The following is a 23,085-nucleotide window of genomic DNA, read 5'->3' on the forward strand; positions in this document are numbered from 1 at the left end:
TGCAAGATCTTTCAAATATTTATTGGTGGGTACACCCTGGAAATTTTGTGTCATTTGAACGAGAAGTAGGTCACTGTGATTTTCAAACTTTGCAAGATAGTTTTCACAAAGGATCCTTGAGGTGTATGTTACTATCTTTGAGAAGACGAACATACCATGTGTCATGTACCAGAATTTATTGACACACCATATGTTTTGTTATAGAATTTCTTGTTTGACACACCATGTGACATGCACAAGAATTCTTTCTTTGGCACATTGCATGTCATTTACCAGACTTTGTTGACACATCATGTGTCATGTACCAGAATGTATTGACATACCATGTGTCTTGTAGCAGAATTGTGGTTAAAAATCACTATATTGTAAATATTATGCCCTGTAAATAACCAAACAGTTGTGGTCAAGCCAGGAACTGACCACACATAGAAGTAGTCCAGAGTTCTGACCATGTTGTCTGGTCAGTGTTCTGTTTACATAATGAGGTATTGGTGAATGTGTGTTATTTATTGCTCTTTGAGTACAGTGCACACAGACCAGGATCAATAGTGTCCACTACACAATGGCTACCATCTGGCTCTCACTGCTGAAACTGCCTAACTTAGCTTTCTATCAACACTGTGTGACAATGTCAGACAAACATTCCCAGTATATACCCAGTATAACATTTACCTTTGATTCTGTAAATATTGATTTCATTACAAGCATTAAATATCAGATCGGAAATACATTTAAACATCTGTGTATGACATATGGTTTGAACAGATTACTACTCCTATTTCTGAAGCAGTGTCCCCATCCCTATTTCATCATCCCTTCAGATTATATATCAAAATGAATTTCTATTCTCAAGGTCTTATGGATCAAACATCAATTAATTGTATTAATGACTTTACTTCATTATAACATAAACCCTTCATAGGAACCAGGAGGTGTAGGCTGGCCCCGGTCTCAAGTATCTTAAAACAGTAAACAAAATTAAGTCTCTGATATCATAAGCTAGTAGAAAAATGCAGAGAGTGTTTCTGAAAAAAACTGAGGAGTTGGTTACATTTCGGGCAAGTCTACTGGAGGTGATGCACGACAAAACTATTTTTTTCCAGGTCTGTGGTTTCAGTCTGGTAGGATTTATTTCCCTTTAAATGTCAAAATTAAACCATGGCTTGTCGGATAAGTCTGTTTTGTCTAGTTTTTATCTCGCTTTGCATATATAAATAATACAGAAAATTGTATTCCTTGTTTATTGTTTTAACATAGAGAACCACGATTTATGGTATGATAAACGACATTTAGGTTATCCATTCCATCTTGGATTGTAGATTATTCAATAAAGGCGTTGTAGTTAGATGTATCTTTTTCTTACCTGGAGGTAAGGGCTGAATGATGTTGATCGAGGTAACAAGTTAAATTCACATTAAAACAGAGCATGATATTAGTCATTTAGCCGAAATTCTCAATAACGATATACAAATGTATGCTTACTAACCTACCGTCAGACTTGTGTAATTATGTACCTAAGAATTAGTCGGTACTGTTATAGATATGACATTTACAGAACACAGCTTGACATCGTTGTTATTACAAACACAAGTGTGTCATTTGATACTAGTTTTGTAGATAGTCTTTGCCAGCAGAGAGTATGTTTGTTATTTGGTCCCGTATTTTACTTCTCTGTTAATCAATATTATACACAAAATCAGAAAGTCATATTGATATTGGTTTAACCCGGATTGTTTCCAATCATGATATTAGGCTGCGATAGTACATGATTGGCATCTACTGTGGTGAGGTATAGAGTTTACCTATCCAGGTATATTTGACAAAGTCTGTGATTTCATCAGGGTCTTGAGATATATATATATACATGAAGCCAGTAATGATATGTTCATTAACTGTAACACCTGTAAACAACAACATAAGTAAATAAGTACTTATATAAACGATTGGTGTTCAATCGGGGGCTTTCTTCATAGCAGTCTGAAACACGTTTCTCAAGCTGTCTGATGATTGTGGTGTTCAGGAATAGAATGTTAGTCCATATTCTGAAGATATGATGGTACTTTGACCTGTGATTCAGGGTCCAGTGTTGAAATGTTGGTCCATTATAAAGGTGAGATGGTACTTTGACCTGTGATTCAGGGTCTAGTAGTGAAATGTTGGTCCATTATAAAGGTGAGATGGTACTTTGACCTGTGATTCAGGGTCCAGTGGTGAAATGTTGGTCCATTATAAAGGTGAGATGGTACTTTGACCTGTGATTCAGGGTACAATAACATACCTTGTATATTAGGTGTATAATTGTCTGGTTATCAGAAAGCCAACACAATAAACTATGTATACAAAGGCGTTCACACTGATACATACCTCAGTATCAGATTAGATGACATTGCCTGGCAATATCTACAGATGCTAGTATCAGGTATTTCAGTGATATGTGACAATATTGAATTTTAAACTTCTCGATTAAATTCCAATTAATTTTGACCTTTTCTTATGGTATAAACCTGTTGACCTCACCACATTGATTGTCATTCTGTGACACAATATTCTTCTTCAAAGTAGTTTGAAATATCTAAACTGTTGACAAAGATATGCTCAGTGTTTTGAATTCTGTTAGATATGATGATCTTGATGTCTCTATTTAGAAGTTTGGATGACTTAAACCTAGATTTCATTGATGTTTTCCAGTATAAAATCCATTCGGCTATAGTGTTACAAAATATTGATTAGATGTCATATGCAGTAAATATACAATTGTTAACCAATGTTTGAGTCATCACATCTATTTGGTCTAGACCTTGTTTTTAGGGAGGAGGAGAAATATGATCAGTATTCTCTCATTAATCTGAAAAAAGTCTGATTACATTACAAAAGAATGACAATCAATACAGAGAATGAAAGGATTTGTGGGGGGGATGAACAGGTAACACGAGCAATGTCCTGCCCTTATGACCCTAAAATCTGCCCCTAAGACTGACCACTGATGTAGACTTAGCTGGTACGTTACTCTCCATGTAGTAGGGTATATGATACCCCTAGAGTTGGACTTGTTCATGTCGACTAAAGGGCCGTCATTTTTGATATGGTGACTGGTGACTTATGATGTTCTTGTAAGCTTTCCAGGAATATACCTGACCAAGAATGGTTATTGTGTGATAGAAGAGGGTGGCCTTTCCGACTTGATCAGAACATGTCTCAGAAAATGACCTTGTCTTGATCAGGGTGGTGTGACAGGAGGGGATACTTACTGACTATGACAGAGAGGCTTCCTAAACTGTTGGATGTTGGTGATAACTAGTCATTATCTTCAGATCTACAGCTCCAGGCTATGTACAATAAATCATTATATCAGACTTGCTCAAGTCCATAAACATGTAATTGATGATGTAGACTGAAAGCAGGTCTAGGTACTAATTCAGACTCCCAGCTTCATCACGATCAACTAATGAAAAACAAGCAGTGCTGCTATCTTCAACCTCAAAGTTGCTAATGACTATTATTTATTACAGGCTTGCTGAAGGTGAGACCAAATAACTCTAGACTAATTAATACTCACTTAACGTGTTGGAGAAGATAAATAAAATATATCACTTTGTGGAGGACCACACAGGCCAGTCAAGGACCTAAAATACAGATAAATTGGATGTCAAATGAATCCTTTACTTGGATAAAGATCAGAGACATTCTAGGTGTATGAGCCATAAGGTTAACCTATCCTTTTAACCACATCACGGGATGTTGTGACAGGAAACTAAGTTGTGAAGTAGGGGGACATGTTTGTAATTCAGTGGAGGGGGAAATGTCAATGTGGGTGTCTGAATATATTCTGTGGTCGACATGGTTTTTTACACACCAATTAGCCAGGAGTGTTTTATTGAATCTTATCAGACTTACCAATAAAGAGGTGTGTCCTGGAGGGTTTAATTGTCCATTTAACAAGTGTTGCAGTGTGTATATTGAGGGTTGGTTATCTGGAATTGTACACGTTCACAATAGATTGACTGATATTGCGATCACATACTCTCTGTCCATAGGTAGAGGGCTGTATGTCTGCACAACACACACTAAACTCTCTGTTTCTGATAAAAATACCTAAAAATGCCTGGTAGACATCAGGCAACTTAAATCTTAGATATTGATAATGTATTTGTATATAATCTGTGTTCTTTGTAGATTTTAAGTCAATAAAATGGCCATCGTCAAAAGCTATATATATATTGATATCGATCTTGGGTGTACTTTGAATTACATGCAAGTTTTTAACTAAATGTTGATTTTAAGCTCACGTGGCGTGGCATGCGTTATTGTGCACGTATGTAAATGTTATCTTGTGTCCCTTTATGGACATGTGAATTTAAAGATATGAGCCTTTGAGTGTTATCTGCATTTCCTTTAAAAGACTTATTAAAGTCCATAGTTCCTGCAAAGGATCATCCTTGAGTGAAGGAAATTGGTTGTTGTAATGTACAATGTCACGACATTCCCAAACTGTACGCATGTCGACTCCAGGATGTAGGGCTAAATCTATAGGGGTAGAGTTTGTTGATCTTAAAATGAAAAATTTCAAATCCTAAGGATATTAATGGTGTAAAAAGGGAAGCATGTATATTTTTGAAGTTGTCTCCACATGTGGCTTGCCTTGGTTATGTTGCTGAGACTCAAATAACTGCTAAGCACATTGATTGGAATCATTACATTTGACCGTTTGTTAATGGAGTATAGTATTTCATAATCTTGACCCACATTAATTGTCTTGGGACGCATTTGTTTGAAGTTAATTGAGATGTTGACAATATTGTCAGGGGTTGTTTACTAATTATACTGTAATTGAGAGGATCACAGCTTTTGAGTGAACCAAAATACATAGATGGGAATGAGCGTTATCGGGGCACATGGACCTTTTGTAAAATATTGACGGGCGATATAGAGATTTCATTAGTACCGACATTAATTTAATGGTTTTTATGCATTATAACATTATACAATGCATTGTCAAATGACCTGATCAATCTCTGTGTTGATGTCGCTGACTTTGAGAGGCATGTACAACAGCTACGAAAACGCATGTGTTGAGTAGTTGATTATTGGAAATACTAGAGTTGTCCATGGTAACGGTTCTCGCCATGTGAAGGTGGAGCCAGGTGGAGAGAGGGTGTGAGTCACACGCTATTGTGGGGTGAGGGTGGATGTGAGGACGCTTATTTTACCTGTCTTATGATCATTGATTTTACCTGTATGATATACATACAATTTACACTGTGTGGTCTTGTAATGTAAGTTAATCACCTGATTTGGAGATTTTCATTGATGGTTCTGTGATTAATACACTCCTTCAATTTAAATGTGGATATATTTGGATTGATAACGGCTATTTATAGACAAGAGCCTGATGTATCATAGCGTGACATCAGGTGAGAAATTCCAGGGTCTGTTAGCCCGCTGGAATACCATGTGAGTATTACCTCTCTTATCTGTTGATGAAAGTAATAACATTTATTTAGTGTTGTCGATGTTTACCTTGAACATGTTTGTATTGATTGACAAGTGAGACTTTGGATTATAAATTACAGTGAAGAAGTAACAGACCTAGAGTCAGTAAGGTACCTGTATCAGTATGTTTTAAGTTAAAAGATATCAACATTAAGCCAAGGTTTCTTTGATGTCTTATATCAAACGATATTTCAGAAAACTTCTTCTGAAGAACTGTAAAGACTGAATTGTAATGCTAGCCCTCTTCTGAATTAGTTCAAATAAAATGAATTTGGTCTTATTTGAAAATAGATACATATCACAGTTTGTTATATAAACAAATTGTGATACATATATATATTGCCTGTAGCTAGAAGAAATGTGTGACAGGTCTTCAGTCTTGGTCAAATTCAAATTACCTTGACCGTATAATTAGTAAGTCTAACTTTTTGGTTTTAATAACCATTAACTGTGCTAAAAAGTGATATTAGCCAAAATTGCTTCATCATATGATTTTTAAAAATGGGTTATAGTTGGTGTAATATACAGTATCTCAATTTTAGTCCGACCTTTTCAAACTGAATTTAGGTTGTTGAAACCTCTAGCTGACATATATCTCCATATGTTGTATTGGTATGTATATATCAGTAGATTAGTGAAATGACTTCTATATCATCAATATCTGCAAGGCGTTTTAGCTACTTAAACAATACCAGGCAGAAATGGCCTTGGCACTCATATAATGAATAGAATCAGCTGATATACAATAAATAGAATCAGCTGATATATTGTACTATATTTAACTCTATCAACTTCCCCTATATCTAGATCAATGTAATTAAACCACTCCCAACTTTAATGGAAAACTCCTTCCTCAGAGAAACTGTCTCTATGCTCTGAAGTTAACTTGTCGATTTTATGTAGTTGGAATGTTTTCCTTGTCAGTTCAATGTGATACAATTGTTTTACCCAGAGGGGCATCGTGAGTAAAACTGATAACAATACAGCTGGTTTCCACTAAATTAGATTAGTGCCGTAGTGAGGGGCTGTTGACCAGACAAGTGGCTGTTCAATGGGCCGTGTGATAGGTGGTGGGCTTGGCAAGGGTGAGTAACTCCGCCACACACACCTCCTCTTTAATAGGGCCCAGTGTGTCTCTTGTTTTCAATCAGTTTATCATGCAGGATTAGAAACTCTGGCTGGTAGTCATTAATTGCTCAAGTTGTTCTGGTGCAGATAAAGTTTGTTTTGGAAAGAAGTTAACTGATACAGTTTGTTTTCCAAAGACGGCCGTACTTTAATTGTGCAATGCATGGAGATTTAGACTTTGCTGGATAGAGCGTATTTATCTCTGGTGAAAATGTGTAGGATACATCAGAAAGAGTTGCTGGAGTCTGAGGTAGGTGGTTATCACTAAAAACATTCACTTTTTATCTGTAATTTAGTCATGTCTTGGTCGCCTTCAAATAAAACAGATACCATGTATGTGTGTTAATATCTGTATGGTTCTTTAGATACATCCAGCCCACTGTTTTACATTCAGTAAGACTCCCAGGTGTAACTGCATTACCTGTAGTATGTTTGGAGTGCTCTATAATTAGGTTGCTGTGACCTTAATCTTAAGGTCAGCAGTTGAATTAGTGCAAAGCAGATATAAATATTACAGACCTATTATGTTCTTCTTCAACATGATATTGTAGAATTAAGGTTGATAAACTCAACATGTATGTCTTATGTAATGTTTGATAATTTTTACATTTTAACATGATTATCAAGTGCAAGGGTTCCAGGTTTTACCTGCTGATAAGTTCTATGTTATCTGTAATTTTTCCTTTTATTTATGATTTTCTTCCAATAAATAAGTGGTTGTTGTATTAAATGCTTGATACTTGTACTGTTTTATTCTAGAGGCCACCAAGTCTGAAAATATGTTTAAGATTTTTTCTAATGTAGAGAAATTTTCTCCCTCCCTTTCTGTTTTTAGAAAGTTTATCCACAAAGAAAAAAAGAGAAAAAAGTTGAAAAAAATGTTTCCTAGATGATAATGATTACAGACAATGGGTAACCATAGGTCATTTGTAAATTAGATAGATAAGAAGCATGTTGTAATTAAAGGAACCTGTCTACAGTGTTTACCCTGGAGAATTTGGACTGCTTGTCAAATTTAATCTTACCAAAATGGTGTGCCTTGTAGGATGTCAGAAAAGACAGGTTAACCTGACCAGTGGGCGTGCCTTATAGGATGTCAGATTAGACAGGTTAAACTGACTATTGGGATATGTATGATAGAATGTCACATTAGACAGGTTAACCTGACTAGTGGGTGTGCCTTATAGGGTGTCAGATTAGACAGGTTAAACTGACCATTGAGATGTGTCTGATAGGGGGTCAGATTAGACAGGTTAAACTGACCGTTGGGATGTGTTTGATAGGGGGTCAGATTAGACAGGTTAACCTGACCCTTGGGGTGTGTCTGATAGGGGGTCAGATAAGACAGGTTAAATTTGCCATTGGGATGTGTATGATAGAATGTCAGATAAGACAGGTTAACCTGACCCTTGGGGTGTGTATGATAGTGGGTCAGATAAGACAGGTTAAATTTGCCATTGGGATGTGTATGATAGGATGTCAGAAAAGACAGGTTAACCTGACCAGTGGGTGTGCCTTATAGGATGTCAGATAAGACAAGTCAACTTGGCCAGTGGGATGTGTCTGATAGGGGGTCAGATTAGACAGGTTAAACTGACCAGTGGGATGTGTATGATAGAATGTCAGATAAGACAGGTTAGCCAGACCAACACTGTGTTCCTTATATTATGTCAGATTACCATTATTTATTATATACTAATCAGAAATATGGTGTTGTGTGTTTAAATGCTTGAAGTAGGATTTATCTGTTATTGTTAAGTTGTTGGTAGTTCCATATTTCTTGTCCAATGAAATCAGTGCTACTGTTCAACTTTCCTGGAATCTATTGGTATCATATGTAATTAGTTTGGTATTTCAATGAATCTGACAAGACAAAGGAGAAAACATTGAGTGTAACTCAGTTATATGGGTTGATATGGTTACTACGTGTTTTGACAGCCTTATTATTGCGCTCCTTTACTTCAAAATGTCAGGGTCGTCTTATGGAGAAGTATAATTGTTATATTAATTTCTGCACAGATGTTTAAGTCAATTAGGAAACACACTCTCGGGACCGAATTCCAGCACAATTAGATATTGATATTTGTCAAAATTCTATTGTCCTTCCGAAACCATTTTGGTTGGAATTTAATCAGCAGTTTGTATTAGATATGTTTGGAGTCCCTGGAGAATGTCCTGCTGTGGCTAGCTCATTACATGTAATTTGCTGCTGTACTTGGGCATGCATACCATTGTGTTTAGCTGGTATTTTGGCAATGCATTGTCCTAAAGTCTGCATCACATGCCTTTGTAATATGGATCTGACCTCGATGGCATGTGTGGGATGTGACCTGTACTTAGTCCTGTGTGACACTGGGTGTGACCTGTACTTAGTCCCGTGTGACATAGGATGTGACCTGTACTTAGTCCTGTGTGACATAGGATGTGACCTGTACTCAGTCCTGGGTGACATAGGATGTGACCTGTACTCAGTCCTGGGTGACATAGGATGTGACCTGTACTTAGTCCTGTGTGACACTGGGTGTGACCTGTACTCAGTCCTGGGTGACATAGGATGTGACCTGTACTCAGTCCTGGGTGACATAGGATGTGACCTGTACTTAGTCCTGTGTGACACTGGGTGTGACCTGTACTTAGTCCTGTGTGACACTGGGTGTGACCTGTACTTAGTCCTGTGTGACATAGGATGTGACCTGTACTCAGCCCTGGGTGACATAGGATGTGACCTGTACCGTGTTTCATGTGACATTGGGTGTGACCAGTACTTAGGCTTATGTGACATTGTTAGAATCCAGTACTCTGATGCCAGTGACATTTTATGTCTATAGTAACCTTTAGACTGTAAATTTGAGGGGTTTTTTTTCAATTAAAACCAATTTTCGTGATGTTAAACTAATAATAACTTTAGTATCCGTAAAGTTATGGTAATTATTGCTGAAATGAAAATATAGACTTCAATTACATAGATACATAGATTACAACTCAGTTCTGGCCTTCTAAGGCTACTTTATCGTGAATAACACAAAAATCACACCAGAAGAATGATTTAAGAAATCAACTAAAATTAATTGATATCTGATTATTTTGAGGGGCCAAGTGAAAAAAAAGACCCACTTCAGTTTATCATCTTGTGAATTTGGCATATTAATAAGACATCTCTTGTTTTGGTTATTTTCGTTAATGCTTAAAGAAATTGTAAAGATTTCTTTCAGATATTGAATGAAAATTGAAACATATGCTAGATACACGTACAGAGTATTTATGGAAAATGAAAAAAAATTCCTTCTTTTACCATGTAAGCACTATAACCAGTTGAAGATATCAGCCAACAGAATGCCAAATATGGTGTAAGGGAGGTAACTCTTTGACAATTGCCATATAATTGATACTGTTATTGTAGATCATTTCTTTGTTGCAATAAATATAAAATAGGAATATTTATTTAAATGGCCATTTCTCACATTGATCCAGGCTCCATTTCCAGAAAATAATTGTTTTGTAATGACTCTCTTTAGTTGGATTGTATTTTAATTAGGGCTTGTGTTTACAAGGTTTGGGTCTATTAAAAAAGTATGGTACATGAGTAAATATGTACCTGTAATTGCCTGATGATTAAGGGCTTGGCTAGATAAATGTACAACTGAGGATGGCAGAGCATGAAATCTGATTCCGAGGTGCATGGTTTACACTGACGTTAATGACAAAAACAGCAGGAACATGTACATCAGGTTGTGTAGAGGTTGTACCAAGTCAGTGTGTAACCCTCCTTGGCCGTAAATCAAATCAGTTACCAAGATTCCGCCAGAGCCTCAGCAGCATCTGTGTCAGGTGTCGTTGTTAAGGGAAAGCCTCAAGGGCAGGTCCCTAAGGTTTCGTAAGGGTCCCCACCGGTCTCCAGTCACTCAGGGGTGTAAAAGACATATGTTTGTAAGGAGTCCACTACCAACTTTTTACAATCAAGACTTGGCATGTTCAAAACCGAGGTAAATAACCGTATTTTACAGATATTGTTGATATATTTGTGTATAAGTAGAATGCTGTCAGAATGAAAGTAAGTTTATCATTTCATCATGCTTTTTTTCCCCTATTTGTTTGATGGTTGCATGTGATTAAAAGTCACAAGAAAAATGAGATTTAAGTATTACAACCATGTATACTTTTCTTGCATGCTTTAATGTAATTCTTCCTGTAGCCTGTCAATTTTTACCTGGGCGATGATTTCTGAATGCAGCCTCCCTTTTCATGGCCGTAATTGACTGTAACATTGTTAAATGAAGTGAATTGTTCAGGAGACCAATGACAAAACGGCAAAAGGACTGAAAAACAAGCTTCAACGCTGCAGGTATAAGATATGTGTCAGATTAACTCTTAGTCTAGACAAGTGGACATGTTACTTTAGAAAGTAGGGCAGCATGCCTTTTACCTGTTGTTGTGTTTGTCAAACATTTATATGGCTTTTAAAACTTTGTTGGTGTGTATTGGATAAGATGTAAGGAAAGGCCTCCACCTGAATTTGTAGTGTTAAATCATACATGGAATGTTGCTCAAGTTTCAAATTTACTGAAGATGTAAATTTTGTGTCAGTGATATTTTATCATCCAACTGTCGTGGAGATGATGTTTGAAAATTAAATTGATTCATGAAAAGGTAAGTTGTTTATACCATCAGGAAGTTAGAGGTATGGTTGTGGGGTATTTACACCCAGAAAGTTAGAGGTGAGGTTGTGGTGTGTTTACCCTCAGGAAGTTAGAGGTGAGGTTGTGGGGTGTTTACCCCCAGGTAGTTAGAGGTGAGGTTGTGGGGTATTTACACCCTGAAAGTTAGAGGTGAGGTTGTGGGGTGTTTAACCCAGAAAGTTAGAGGTGATGTTGTGGGGGATGTTTACCCCCAGGAAGTTATAGGTGAGGTTGTGGGGTGTTTACCCCCAGGGAGTTATAGGTGAGGTTGTGGGGTGTTTACCCCCAGGAAGTTATAGGTGAGGTTGTGGGGTATTTACCCTCAGGAAGTTATAGGTGAGGTTGTGGGGTGTTTACCCCCAGGGAGTTAGAGGTGAGGTTGTGGGGTGTTTACCCCCAGGAAGTTATAGGTGAGGTTGTGGGGTGTTTACCCCCAGGAAGTTAGAGGTGAGGTTGTTGGTTGTTTTCCCCAGGATGTCAGAGGCAAGGTGGTAAAGTATTCCGCTTAGGAAGTTAGAGGTGAGGGTGTTGGGTATTTACCCTCTGGAGGTTAGGGCTGAGGTTTTGGGGTATTTACCCTCAGGAGATAAGAGGTGAGGTTGTGGGGTGTTTGCCTCTAGGAGGTTAGAGGTGAGGTTGTGGGGCATTTACCCTTAGGATGTAATAGGTGAGATTGTAGGGTGTTTACCCTCAGGAATTTATAAGTGATACAGAGGTTAAAGGGTGTTTAAAAGTCTTTTTGAAATACTGTTTACAGTAAAATTATCAAGTTCAGTTTTTCTTGTAATCTGGTAGAATTGTTATCAGTAGTCAACATCTTCGAGAGTATGCACTAAAGATGTACTGAGCAACCACTTCATTGACGTCATCAGTATCCTAACACAAAAATATGTTTTTAGAATGAAGGATAAATATTATTTGAATTGGTCCGTATGAAAATGATATCTAAAACATGGTTTGAAATTTTTGAAATGGTAGTATTCTTCATCTCACTTCTGAAATTTGGTGATTTTACTTTTCTACCCCAGGTGATTTTATGTTTTACATAGGGTTATTTATTTATTTTGGGTTTTGCTGTCCATCAGTGCCATCAGTTTATTTATTAGGCACACAACAGAGATGGTAACTTGGTCAGTGACTGATAATAAATTGAGGGAGGGTTGATAAAAAACACAGCAGACAATTTTTAGGACCTCTTATGCCATGCAATGGTTTTGTTTGTTCCTTTCTTGCTATGGTAAGCCCACAGGGGGTGTATGATGGTATATCTTGGTCTATGATTTGAGAAAGAGAAGGCCGCCTCCATCTGCTGCTGTGCAGGTAGAAACTTCAACATGTGAACAGCTTCAACTTGTTTTTGTCTATAATTTCTCTGATAAAGTAGAAGTCTAGAGAACAGTACTGACAGATGTTTTTCCTGTGTTACCAAGTCGGATCTTATCCATTTGCGTACACGGTTTTTGATTTTGATTGACTCATGTATTTTAAACAGATGATAGATCACATTTGTTTGTATATATATATCTGTTATGATAAAACAGGTATTGGGCCGTCTAGGGAAGGGGATAGAGTACAGAGAGGGAGGGGTTGGATTGTATCATATTGAATTACATATACCGTTAGGTTGAAGGAATAACTGGAAAGGGGAAATTAAATAGGGATGGGGAAGAGGGTAGAAGGGATAGGGGGTATGTTAAGGATTGGAGTAGATTGTAGTAGGGGTGGGAAATATAGGAATGGGATGATGGTAGAAATGGTGGAGGTGTGTAGGAATAGGGTACAATGGAGGAGGGATGGGAGTACGTGGGTATGTAGGAATGGGGTACAGTGGAGGAGGGATGGGAGTGTGTAGGAAAAGGGTACAGTGGAGGAGGGATGGGAGTGTGTAGGAATAGGGTACAATGGAGGAGAGATGGGAGTATGCGGGTATGTAGGAAAAGGGTACAATGGAGGAGGGATGGGAGTGTGTAGGAAAAGGGTACAGTGGAGGAGGGATGGGAGTATGTAGGAATAGGGTACAGTGGAGGAGGGATGGGAGTGTGTAGGAAAAGGGTACAGTGGAGGAGGGGTGGGAGTATGTAGGAATGGGGTACAGTGGAGGAGGGATGACAGTATGTAAGGATTGGGTACATTTGAAGGGATGGGGTGTAGGAATGGGAAACGTCAAAGAAGCAGTGGAATTGTGTAGGAATGACCACAGTGGAAGAGCAGAATGGAGATTGAGGCTGAGCAGAAATATTACTGTTAATTGATTGAGTTGAATTACTTCATAGTCCTTCCATACAAACAATCAAATTAAACAAAATAAGTTATATTTATATTGATGACACAGAATCTGTACACACAGGACTGCTATTACTGTTATTGTGTATCTGTTTCAAAAATCATTTGTGTTGCTTTGAAATGCTTTGAAGATTAATCATTTTATCCTACGTCACAAATTAATGTCTCTCTTAATTAATGATATTGATGATTTTTATAAGGAATGCCATTCCGATTTTACATTTTTCTGCTAACGATGGAATGTCAGTTTTTAGTCTTGGCCTTGGGTGATCAGCAACAGGACTGCTGTGGGACAGTGGAATTTCCATGTGTAGGAACTGTGACATATGGCGGACGTATTGATGTGTCATTGTCAGATGTCCTTGGGGAAAGGGACGAGTGTCCAGAACCTGAAACTGGAGTCCTTAATTTGATCCCTTTCCCATAGTTAATGGCTTCCTAGAAATTATTACCACCAATACAATCGTAGCTGAGTTCATTTGGAAATAATTAGATCATTGATTTCATCCCACTGAGGAATGTTTTCTCAGACTTCATTTAAAACTACAAATACGAATGTGATTGGAAATTTGTGTCACCAAATAAGCATATACAAGTTGGGATACAGTGTCCTTTTACCATGCATCCATCAGTCTTCTACCTTAGGTTTGAGGAAATCGTAGTACAGAGTGCCAGAAGATGTTTCTAAGCAATGTTTATGATTCTGGATATCAGTGCTGTAGAAGTTGTTTAGTATGATTTTCTTTGGCAAAGACTGGTAGGGCCTAGCAATAATTATGACTGAAATAGTGATTTGTTTTTCTCATTTTCTTTTCAACTGGCATAAGGCAAGACAAAATGTCTTCGAATAATGGTCTTCAGGTTTTTTGGAAATACCATATGTATTTTGGGCGGTTCATAACAGCAGCCTGTTCTCTGATTGGCTAAGCCTTTTTTGAGTAATTGTGAAAAGTCACTTTTGCTGGGTTATAACAGAGCAGGTCAAATGTCCTCATTGTTGGCAGTTTAAAGTTTTATCAGATTTTAATTCTCAAGGTTAATTCTTATTGTTCTAATCCAATTGTTCTGTTTCATTAGAAAGCAAGGTTAGCAAATTGATTTGTCTTGTTCAGAGGGAAACCGGTAAAACAGGCCCGTTAGACCACTTGTTCAAAATCAGCAATACAGCCAACATACGGGTAATGTTATCAGAGGAGTCGGGACGAGGAACAAGTAAAAGTTAGAAAGTTTATTCACAGCTTTAACATCGTGAACAATCTTTCAAACTGTAGGTCTTTTATGGTTTTTATCAGCTGATAGACTGATTTCGTCCAACAGTTGTTAAAGTGCCTGTAGAGCTACTGCCGAAAACGTGTGATGATTTTGGTGCTTTGAAATGTCTTGATCTTTGATTTACTCTTAAAAAAAGGAGCAATATTCCAAAAATCATTGGGAATATTATACACATAAAGGTGGAACTAGTTTTATATATTTTTATAATCCTTGCCAAATATTAAATTGTGTAGAAGTACCTTACAACAAAAATAGGATAAAGGCTGATGATGTTTCAACAGGGAACATCTTACCACTTATCATATGACTAACAAAATTCATAAACATATTTTGAAAGTTTTCAGGGAGAACTGATACATTAAAAGATAAGATAAAAGTAGAAGGATTTTGGCAATGGTTGGTGGTAGATTTTAACTTTAGGAAGCCCTGTATGTTGCACACCTTATAGTCCCTGCCTGCCCAGAAAGGCTGGAAGTAGGTGGAATTCCCACCTACTGTGCTTCTTATCCTTACCTGTTCCCCACCATGCTCAAGTTCTTCCTTAACTCAATATAGATACAGCAACATCATTGCTATTACTACAATTTTCTTTCAAAGGAAAAAAAAGCTGGATAAAATCATAGATGTTCGTAAGTCAGCTGTTGCCTTTATCAGTAACAAGTGGTCATCGTGAGTCCATTAGGCAGAATTTTGGTCCAGAAGTGGTTGTGACCTGATGAGCTCTGGATGATATCCAAGGATTTTATAGTGTGAATTTTTCATTTTCAAGACATGGACAGAGTGGGATAGATATTTCAGAAGGAAAGTTAGATGTAATTTGTGAAATGTTCATCAGGAAGAAGAGGCGATGGCACTGGCTGTTGTGTCTAGGCCAGGAGAATACATTATATAGGTGTCATTGTCGGTAAGTAATTGCTAGTACACAGGTGTTGCTGTCAGGTTGAAATTAGAAGTATAAAAGTATCCTTATAGGAAAGTTCATTTAACAGTATCCAGGAAGTGAAGGTTGTATGTACAACACTATGTGTAACTGTCATACATCTTTTGAACTAGGGTTACAATTATTGATCCGAATAAACCATATCAAATAACAACAAAAAGATGAAAATGATTAGGTGATATATGGATCCCTGGGATAGCACAGGTTGATGCATGTAGGAAATATCTCTATTTGACTGGTGTCTCGCATCCCATTCAGACATATACCATATATATCCAGTAGTAAGCCCACCCATGTCTGTCTTTGTTCAGTAGCATTAGAAACACATAGTATTTCATTGTCCTGTAATAAGCCCACCACCTGACTCTGAGTAAGAGGTAATGTGGTTGCCCCTGGGCTTATTGGAGGATATATACAGCACTAAAAGCAGTAAGGCTGGATGTGCTGATGTTGAACTACAAATAGGTTGATATTGGAAGGAGTAAACTTATTCCGTCCCCTGAAACATAAGTACAGGGTGGGCTGTCCAATTCATGTGGTTGATATCATCCTTCCTTATTGTAATAGTGGCAACAATGATGGAGGGCTAATTCCACTTTGTGGATAATGAATTAGTTAAAACTCATTACTGCTGATGTCAATCGCAATTTGAAGATGAAAGCTCATGTTAACTTATGATGTCACAGATTGTAGGTAAATCTGCTATGATGTCACAGATTGTAGGTAAATCTCTTATAATGTTGCATATTTTAGGCAAATCTCCTTTGATGTCACAGATTGAAAGTAAAAGTGCTTGTGTCACAGATTGTAGGTAAATCTATGTTATCATCGTTGTAGGTAAATCTCCAATGTTGTCACATATTGTAGGTAAATGTCTTATGATGTCACATATTGTAGGTAAATCTCCAATGTTGTCACATACTGTAGGTAAATGTCTTATGATGTCACAGATTGTAGGTAAAACCTCAGGTTAAACTATACTATCATAGCCATGAATGTGAACACTGAGGATGTGAGCTGACGATGTCACAATCTATAGGTAAAAAGTCCCTAGCTGCTACTGTTTCAGATTGTAGGTGTTTACTGATGGTGTCACTGATGTTGCATGCTGCTGAAAGGCAGACACAGTGATTGTCTACACCGATATCTTTTTTATACCTGCTACAATCCTATGCAACTGTATAAAATGTTCAATCTGTATATATTTCATGATCTCTGACATTTGTATAGATAACTTTAGTTATCTTCTGGATCAAATGAATTTGTCTCTGGAAACCATACAATCTCTGTGTCATATTCTCATTCTTTACAATATCAACATTGATGGGTGGAAATTGTAGACAAATAGATGGAGGGCTGACAGCTATGGCAACCATTGTTAGGATAAGAGGACTTCTAAAGAGCCAGACTGTGTAACGAAGACCATACATCTATAGTGGAGGGTACCGTAAATACAGAAATCCACACAACACTGATTGTTGGCCAAGATATTAACACATGTCTTAGATTCTTTTCGATATTACTGCAGCATTTGATATACATACATGCTCTAACAGTGTGCCAGAAATGGTGTAAAAAACCCCATATTGAAATCTGTGGGGAGTTAGATAGAAGGGAGACCAACTCTTCACCATTTGATTGGCCGAGCCAGTTGCTTCGCTGTGCAGTAGTCATGCATGTAAAACAAAATTATTGATTATTTGGGGAGAATTTGCTTGTGGCCATGTTGTGCTGAAACAGTTCTTTCCATCTTGTATTTTCAACATAAAACACTACACATTTAAGATTTCACTAAATATCATATTAGCGTAACATTTTTTAATTCAAAGTCATTTGCATGGTGATGATAAAGCCAAATCATTGAAGAAAACATTGTATTTCTTCAGCTGAATTCAAAGCTATAATTCTTGTGTCCTGTTGTACTTGAGAGTGAGGCTGGTTATGTAGTTATGGGTCGTTGATGTATAGCACAGGAAGCCTTTCTGAGTTGCTCCCTGAATCTTTGTTGTATGACAGTACAATAACAATGTATAACAATTGAGGTAATTAGCGTATAAGAGATCGGGCAATCAAAGATGGATGCCATGAGGACAAGGAAAGACAGGGCACGTAGTCTCACAGCCAGGGTTACTGAGACTGGACAGAGTATATAGTGGTCGAGTCCAACCATTGATTGTTTTGCGTGGTAACCGTCAACGTTCTCTTTGCATGCTACCCACACAGTTTGTTTTACACTGCCGATCTGTGTGAGTCACGAGGATATTCTCGTTGTGTCCTATAGGAAATTAGAGCATGCAAATTAAAATGTGGATTTATAAAAGGAAATTATACACACACGCCTATTGATTTCTGAGACAGTGGTTGGATATGACTTATCAAGTGTGTGTATCGTTAAACCACAATTTCTAAAGAATCTAGAAATGGAGTTTAAGCGACGAAGCCGACAGAAACGACATGGAAGGTAAGGATACAGTTCATACGGTATAGAGATGGCTCTTGTTTGTGTATCCGCTATGAGGGGATGTGTTTAAGAATAAGGTCAAGCGTTATTGTTAAGCTCCCTATTGTTAAAATATTTCTTCAGTCAGTCTCTACTGGTACATCTATTGTACTTCTGATCCTGTGTTGCGACACGTTAGAAACCAGCCACAATGCTATGTTTGTTTTCCTTTATAAGAAATATAGGTCAGATTGGTTCAGTTACAGAATTTTCATGAAGTCTAAATTTCACAGGTATAGTAAGAAGTGTCACTTGGGGTCACCTGAGAATCCATGGTTCCCCTCAATCTTCTGATCCAGGTGTTCCGACCTGTGTATAAAATGCACGGGCAGATGAGGATGACAACCATGCTTGAAGTTTTATTTTGAAGTTAAAGTTAATACTTCAACCTTAAAAAAAGTTTTCATGTGTATGTTTGTGCCAATGTGCAGATTAAGAACAAGTGCTTTTTAATAGATTAACAGGTAGATTTAGATATAAGTATGTATATGGAAATCTGTAAGAGATATGTAATGATGAGGAATTGGTGTGATGGTACAGGGATAAATGGTTTTCTGTTACACAATTATAAGGAAATATCTTCCTTTGATGCAATATCCAATTGGAAATATTTGATGAACCTTGAACAACCTTGAATTTGGGAAGCCTCATCCAGTGAAGTGTGTGTGGAGCGGTGGAGTATTGATTAGGTGTCAACTGTGTCTGGCTAGGTAGCAATAATAAACAACCTTACAATGTGTTTACAACCCAATTCAAAATTTATTGTGTATTATAATTCATGTGGGTGTTTGCCTGCATGGACAGTCCTAGTGGGAGGTTTACTGGCAGTTCAAACTTAAACAGTGTGTTTAAAGCATGACTGTTTCAAACTTGTGTAGATGATTGACATGTTATATAACAACTACGTCACAGAGTTGTTACATTCATAAATAAACTCAAGTATGATGTAACAGTAAACACACAAGTATGATGTAACAGTAAACACAAAGGTGTGATGTGACAGTTAACACAAAGGTGTGATGTGACAGTTAACACAAAGGTATGATGTGACAGTAAACACAAAGGTATGATGTGACAGTTAACACTGATGTGATGTGACAGTTAACACTGGTGTGATGTAACAGTTAACACAGGTATGATGTGACAGTTAACACTGATGTGATGTGACAGTTAACACTGATGTGATGTGACAGTTAACACTGGTGTGATGTAACAGTTAAAACTGGTGTGATGTGACAGTTAACACTGATGTGATGTGACAGTTAACACTGGTGTGATGTAACAGTTAAAACTGGTGTGATGTGACAGTTAACACTGATGTGATGTGACAGTTAACACTGGTGTGATGTAACAGTTAAAACTGGTGTGATGTGACAGTGAACTCACATGCCATACTATAAATATAATACAATATATAAACATAACACGAAACAGACGAATTCTGTAATACTGCATACTTAAAATCATTGACTGCAGTTTCAGTTAAGTCTCTTGCCAATATTGTGAAAAATCAGACATGGTTTAAAGTTCTTTGAAAACAAATTAACACTACACAAAAATGAAGCATTTTTATGCAAGATGGAGTGATAGCCTGTATGCATTATATGTATATATAAGCATGAGATGTGCTGTTCAACCTGTGCAGGGTCAGGTTGCTATGGCAATTCCTAGGTACAGACAGAGATAAGAAAATCTGTTAATCAGGCAGGTTGTCTTTGTGTAATTTGTGTAATTGTGATGATAGGTAGAGATTAGCTTGTCCCTATCTACCTAACATGGATGACTTTATAGCAACCTACCTACTTGTTTTCTTATTGGCTCAATTGATAATCAGCTATGTATACTGGGTGTAAATGTCCTCTTAATGATAAAGTTCCGATTTTTCTTCCATTAGTCCTGGAGATTTAGACATAACATTGGTTGTTTCCATGGTAACAGGTATTGAATGTTTTTATACCTGGTGATCCTCTTACCACAGCGGGAAGGGTGAAGGTTTAGGTTCGACAAGTGTAGTCTCTCTGGTTCTAGATTAAATCACGGCTTTTGCCAAATGATCTGTAGTATTCAGGTTTTTTGGCACTTCAGAGTAAACAGTAAAGAGGATACTTTTCTATATATAATCTTTTACTGGGGACTGGGAGACAGTTGTTATAAAGTTTAGTTTCATTTTACAATCATAATATTACATGTTATTTGTCTCCTCCATTTTATTAACCATATATGTTTGAGGCTGCTTGTATGCGAGTCATCTTAACGTTTGTTATAAAGTCATAGACATTCTGGATTTGTGGAATCAAATGTCTAGTGTCTCATTCATGGAGATTACTTCAGCACATTGCAAATCTGTTGTCAATATCAATCTGTAGGTAATTAAATCTTACTGTTACAGTATTTTAATCAAGCCTTTCTTTAAAAAAAAAACCAGGCAATTCCACTGGCAATGCAAAAATAGAATGGGCAGTTCCTTAGGTCACACAGAATGGTTCCTTAGGTCACACAGAATGGTGTGATACACCATGGACAGTTCCTCAGGTCACACAGAATGGTGTGATACACTATGGACAGTTCCTCAGGTCACACAGAATGGTGAGATACACCATGGACAGTTCCTCAGGTCACACAGAATGGTGTGATACATCATGGACAGTTCCTCAGGTCACACAGAATGGTTCCTCAGGTCACACAGAATGGTGTGATACACCATGGACAGTTCCTCAGGTCACACAGAATGGTGTGATACACCATGGACAGTTCCTCAGGTCACACAGAATGGTGTGATACACTATGGACAGTTCCTCAGGTCACACAGAATGGTGTGATACACCATGGACAGTTCCTCAGGTCACACAGAATGGTGTGATACACCATGGACAGTTCCTCAGGTCACACAGAATGGTTCCTCAGGTCACACAGAATGGTGTGATACACCATGGACAGTTCCTCAGGTCACACAGAATGGTGTGATGCACCATGGACAGTTCCTCAGGTCACACAGAGTGGTGTGATGCACCATGGACAACAGTTCCTCAGGTCACACAGAGTGGTGTGATGCACCATGGACAACAGTTCCTCAGGTCACACAGAGTGGTGTGATGCACCATGGACAGTTCCTCAGGTCACACAGAATGGTTCCTCAGGTCACACAGAATGGTGTGATACACCATGGACAGTTCCTCAGGTCACACAGAATCGTGCGATACACCATGGACAGTTCCTCAGGTCACACAGAATTGTGTGATACACTATGGACAGTTCCTCAGGTCACAAAGAATGGTGCGATACACCATGGACAGTTCTTCAGGTCACACAGAATGGTGCGATACACCATGGACAGTTCCTCAGATAATTTCTTGGAATTGAAGAGGATTTTGAAAATGGTCTAAATGCTCTTCATCTTTTTTCTTTAATATTACTTCAGTTATAAAAGTTGTATGCCATTTCAGAAGATATCTTTACCTATCACTGCTAACCCTGAATTGTGTAGGTGACCCATTAAATATTGAACTAGCGAAACCATCAAGCTTAACTTTATAATTGACGTTTTTTATCAATGTAAGCATCTTCCTTATAAACAAGTAGAAGTAACATGGTGGGTAACATGGTGGGTAACATGGTATGGTGGGTAACATGGTGGGTAACATGGTATGGTGGGTAACATGGTGGGTAACATGGTATGGTGGGTAACATGGTGGGTAACATGGTGGGTAACATGGTATGGTGGGTAACATGGTATGGTGGGTAACATGGTGGGTAACATGGTATGGTGGGTAACATGGTGGGTAACATGGTATGGTGGGTAACATGGTGGGTAACATGGTATGGTTGGTAACATGGTGGGTAACATGGTATGGTGGGTAACATGGTGGGTAACATGGTATGGTGGGTAACATGGTATGGTGGGTAACATGATGGGTAACATGGTATGGTGGGTAACATGGTATGGTGGGTAACATGGTGGGTAACATGGTATGGTGGGTAACATGGTGGGTAACATGGTATGGTGGGTAACATGGTGGGTAACATGGTATGGTGGGTAACATGGTGGGTAACATGGTATGGTGGGTAACATGGTGGGTAACATAGTGGGTAACATGGTGGGTAACATGGTGAGGTTTTACTTTCTTTCTTGATTATTGTAATTAATCTGAAGTAACACACAGACATGTATTGTGTAATAATATGTTGGTAAGATGGAACAATCAGTTTCAAGTTTCAAGTGTGACATGGTTTATTTTACAAACGTTATAAATTACAATAACATGGGATATATCGTTATATACTCTACATATCGGCGGCTATTAATTGACAAATAAGTATTTTGGAAATGAAGATCATTCCCAGTATCATACTGTCACATCGGAGTGCTATTTCATCACCAACTCCCCCCTCCCCCAATAATTTAGAATTGACATGCTTATTGCCTATTTATATATTTATTCAACAAAGATTCAGTTAAACATGTTTCTAAATATAACTTGTTATTCCTTTTGTTTCCTCCCCTCTTCATCCTTTTTCTGGGTCCCTTTTTTTATCTCACATCTCTTGGTTCAGCCCAAAACGACCTTGGCTGTTGAAAAGATTTCAACAGACTTGATAAAAGATTTGATCCGGTATTGACCTGACTTGTCTCATGAGACAAAGTTTCCTGACTTCTACCTACGCATGATGTATTTATAAAATTCTATAACCAAGACCTGAGGCAGGTTCATCAACAAAACAGAGTTGATTGAAAGGTCTAGGATAATTTCCCATTGTATTTATTGTTTTGATATATACTTGAGATGTAGAAGGTGTGT

General features: G+C 37.7%; 1 protein-coding gene across 4 annotated transcripts in view; it reads left to right on the forward strand.

The window, feature by feature from the left end:
* Positions 1-23,085, forward strand: part of LOC132562584 (IQ motif and SEC7 domain-containing protein 2-like) — a 77,672-nt gene that overhangs the window by 28,476 nt on the left and 26,111 nt on the right. The window contains exon 1 of one of the 4 annotated variants that reach the window (XM_060227332.1): positions 10,457-10,601. The exons of 2 other annotated variants lie outside the window; for them this stretch is intronic. In XM_060227332.1, coding sequence (XP_060083315.1) covers positions 10,540-10,601 — 62 coding nt within the window. In that variant the 5' untranslated portion in view covers positions 10,457-10,539. Of the gene's footprint in view, positions 1-10,456; positions 10,602-18,184; positions 18,251-23,085 lie in introns of those variants that run through there. One more of the 4 variants, XM_060227333.1, reaches the window with a different exon arrangement.

Source organism: Ylistrum balloti, unplaced genomic scaffold (assembly GCF_031769215.1).
Source record: "Ylistrum balloti isolate Yb309-2 unplaced genomic scaffold, AGI_CSIRO_Ybal_v1 Utg371456, whole genome shotgun sequence".
NCBI classification, from domain to species: domain Eukaryota; kingdom Metazoa; phylum Mollusca; class Bivalvia; order Pectinida; family Pectinidae; genus Ylistrum; species Ylistrum balloti.